We start from the raw sequence: 3,738 nt of genomic DNA on the forward strand, positions 1-3,738 counted from the left end.
GTAGTGTAACGGGCTGAACGCCCTTTGGATAGCTCCTCGATGGAATCTCGGTCAAGCAGCAGACGCCAGGTCTTACTCTGCAACCCGGCATCTGTGCGAGGCCTGAGCGGCGCCCAGACGACGCGCTCAGACACTTGGTGCAACCTTTCTCTGACAAGTAAATAAACACCACGCAAGTAGACTCTATAGCTCTCTATCGAATACAACCTCTTGTATACCTCGCGATTGCTCCCTAGAGCGCAGCCCCTTACATTTTGTATTCGATCCCAATTAGACATAAGCCTTAGGTAGACTGTCTTCTAACTAAGTTTTAGAGCGTGTTGTTAGTGCGAACTAGTAACACAGAGTTAGTGCTGCAATAGGTACGAAAGGCCTTTAGTGCAGCGAGAAGGTAGACCGTCGCAAGACAGTACACCTAGGGCAGAGCTTCGCAGGAAGTTCAGCCGTGAGAGACAGTAGGCGATTTAGTCGCCTGGGACCTGTCTAGGAAGTCCTACCATGTCTTGGAAAGCCGAGCCGTAGGCGCAACGTCGCGTGATAAACTACCTAAAGGCCACTCGGGCCTAGCGTACAGTTAGCTAGAAGCGGACGTTGTAGTAAGAAGTCCTGTCGATCCTCTATTGGACGGGGTGCAGGCCGTGCGATTACTCTCAATCGGAGACAAGATCCCACGAGCGAGACGGCAAGACGCAAGTCTTCCTAGGGACGCGACACGACAGCAGCCAAACGCTGTTTAGAACTGGCTAGAAGAGAAGTACAGCCAAAGGTAAGCCCTACTAGTCCTCACTAACGAGGAGTAGGCCGCAGTCAAGGACTGCGCGAGTAGATTGAAGGACGATCGGAAGCCCTGCACACCGGCAGGCAAAGACAAGAGACGTCTGAAGACGAATTAGACAATAGAGGCCAACGCTCCTAACTTGAACGTTGAAGAGCTAGCGGCTTACGCCACCACTAAGAGCCAGGCAGGAGTCCCGGACGAAGAGATCCTGCGTGAGATCACGCAGATGCTGAGAGAGGACGGATGGAAGGAAGCAGCGATTAGGCCAACGATCAAAGCAGTCGTTAAGCGATCATCAGTCGTAGGGGGGAAGGGCTCACCAAGGCAGGAGGGCTCACCGAAAGCTAATCAGAACGCCGTGGCCCAAGTAATGGAGCAGATGATGCAGCTGCTCAGCCCAATGGCTAGTCGCCTAGAGGCACTTGAGAGGAACCAAGCCGAAGGACGTTCGGAGTCATCCCCAAGAGTCGACACTCCTCCACCACCGCTAACAACAGTCGCCGAGCCAGCAGCCCGCAAGAATAAGTTTCCCGACCTAGAGCGTTTTAATGGGACACGTGATAACTACCTAGGTTAGAAATTTGAGTGCGAAGGGAAGCTAGAGTACGACTACGCCATGTTCCTAACAGAGGACGCAAAGGTCTGATACGTGCTTAGTCGAACGAAGGGCAAAGCAAACTAGGTCCTTCTTCCCTGGGTGCTTGAGAATAAGGAACGAACTACGGCCGGCCTATGGGAGCACATGGATACTCACTTCTAAGACGTGCACCAGCAGCAGCGTGCGCTAAACAAGCTTCGGCACTTAAAGCAAGGACGACGACCAATACGCGACTATGTCTCGGAGTTTAACTAGCTTCACGTAGAGTCCTAACAGCAGTTTAGCCTAGCAGTAGCTTGTGAGATGTTTAGTGAGGGACTTGGAGAAGAGCTCTAAAAGCTAATGCTCTATACTCTAAAGAACGGAAGTCTAAAGGAATATATAGACAAGGCAATCAAGCTTTCCAATGACCTATACCGGATCCAGTTGCACGGGAGGAATCGAAGGAACGCGGCCTACAGTCATGCGCAAGCTCCCCCGAAGGTCGCTCAGCGAGATGCTAGTCTAGAAGCGATGGACTGGGAGCCCTCGAAGGCCAATCGGGCACGGGAAACGAAGGATAGACTAAGGCGGTCCCCACTAGACTGCTACAGCTGCGGCGAACTGGGCCACATCGCTAGAAACTGTCCGAACACCACTTGGGTTAAGAGAGCCGTTCCCCTAAGCGAAGGGCAGAGACGCCAGAAACAGATCGAATGCCCAGACGATAGCGACTCGGAAAAAGAGTAGCTCTGGGCTAGAGTCTCGGCCCAGAGCCTCTGAAGATGGATCGGCAGACACGTAGCGAATGGAATCAGTTTTAGCAGAAGCATATACGTCCCCCACCAATTACTGTAGATCTTATTGTGAACAACGTAGCAAACGCTGTCGCGCTTATAGACTGCGAATGCCTATGCTATGCACTAATTAGCAAGAGATTCGCTTACCGCCACTGTCTAGAGCGCTTTTAGATCCCCTCTCAGATAATTGAGGGAGTGAACAGCAAGCTGTTAGAGATTAGCGAGGTCGCCTGATTCTTGTTTAAGATGCATAGGTACGAAGAGACTGCTTATGCATACGTGATGGACTTGTCCTCTAGTAAGGACGTGTACCTTGGCAGGGGATGGATAGACCACTAGGACGTATCAGTATCTCCTGCTAAGAAGAGTATTTTTATCTACTTAAAGGGCATTTGAGTAAGGTCGACTAAAGGACGCCTACGAGGAGGAGTTAGCTAAGTCAACGCCGCAGCGTTTGCGGCCTTAGTTCGTAGGCATAAGAACGCTCTAAATAGCGTTTAGATCTTCGCCGCGTTGATTGTAGACATTAATAAGGCGCTACAACTAAAGAAGCCTGTAGATGTACGAGCGCTGCTACTAACACAGTACTAGGAGTTCTATAAGCTCTTTAACCCGAAGTAAGCAGAGAAGCTTCCACCGCACCAAGGGCCAGGGGTGGACCACAAGATCAAGCTAGAGCCGAAGGATGCTCAGCCACCGTGGGGACCCCTCTATAGCATGTCGCGCGGAGAGCTCCTAGTCCTTAGAAAGGAACTTACATCGCTTCTTGAGAAGGGATTCATCCGCGTAAGCAGCTCGCCAGCTGCAGCGCTAGTATTATTCGCCAAGAAACCTAGAGGAGGGCTCCGACTGTGCATCGATTATCAAGCTCTGAACGCAATTACTAAGAAGGACTGGTACCCGCTACCCCTTATCTAAGAGACACTTAACAGCTTAAGCAAGGCTAAATGGTTCACAAAGTTGGACGTTATCGCAGCCTTCTACAAGATCCGTGTCGCACCAGGCGATAAGTGGAAGACAGCCTTCCGAACAAGATTCGGACTGTTTGAGTGGCTAGTTACCCCCTTTGGCATGGCGAACTCCCTAAGTACTTTTCAACGATATATTAACTAGACCTTGAGAGAACACCTAGATGACTTCTGCTCAGCATACCTGGACGACGTACTAATCTACACCGATGGCGATCTGCGCCAGCACCGAGAGCACGTCCGAAAAGTGCTTAGCAAGCTGCAAGCCGCAGGGCTACAGGTGGACATCAAGAAGTGCGAGTTTGAAGTCAAGACAACTAAGTACCTTAGGTTCATTATCAAAGCAGGTAAAGGGATAAGCATGGATCCAGCCAAGGTAGCTGCAATCCGCGAGTGGGAGGCACTAAAGACAGTAAAGGGAGTAAGATCGTTCTTAGGGTTCGCGAACTTCTACCGAAGGTTTATTAAGAACTTCGCGCAGCTAGCCGCACCCCTCACTAGGCTTACAGGTGACGTCCCTTCTGATGGGGATCTGAAGAGCAGTCAGCCTTTGAGAAGCTAAAGGAGATCTTCGTTACAGAGCCCACGCTGGCGGCGTTCGACCCAGATCGGGAG

The 3,738-nt window shown here is 51.1% G+C and overlaps 1 protein-coding gene across 1 annotated transcript; it reads left to right on the forward strand.

The window, feature by feature from the left end:
- Window positions 1–498: 498 nt before the first annotated feature.
- Window positions 499–1,355, forward strand: SETTUDRAFT_19300 (uncharacterized protein; the record flags this gene model as incomplete). Its single annotated transcript, XM_008026704.1, has 3 exons — window positions 499–518; window positions 801–822; window positions 894–1,355. The coding sequence occupies 3 exons, from the start codon at window positions 499–501 to the stop codon at window positions 1,353–1,355; spliced, it is 504 nt and encodes a 167-aa protein (XP_008024895.1).
- Between the last annotated feature and the right edge of the window lie 2,383 nt (window positions 1,356–3,738).

This window comes from Exserohilum turcica (assembly GCF_000359705.1).
Source record: "Exserohilum turcica Et28A unplaced genomic scaffold SETTUscaffold_2, whole genome shotgun sequence".
NCBI lineage: Eukaryota > Fungi > Ascomycota > Dothideomycetes > Pleosporales > Pleosporaceae > Exserohilum > Exserohilum turcicum.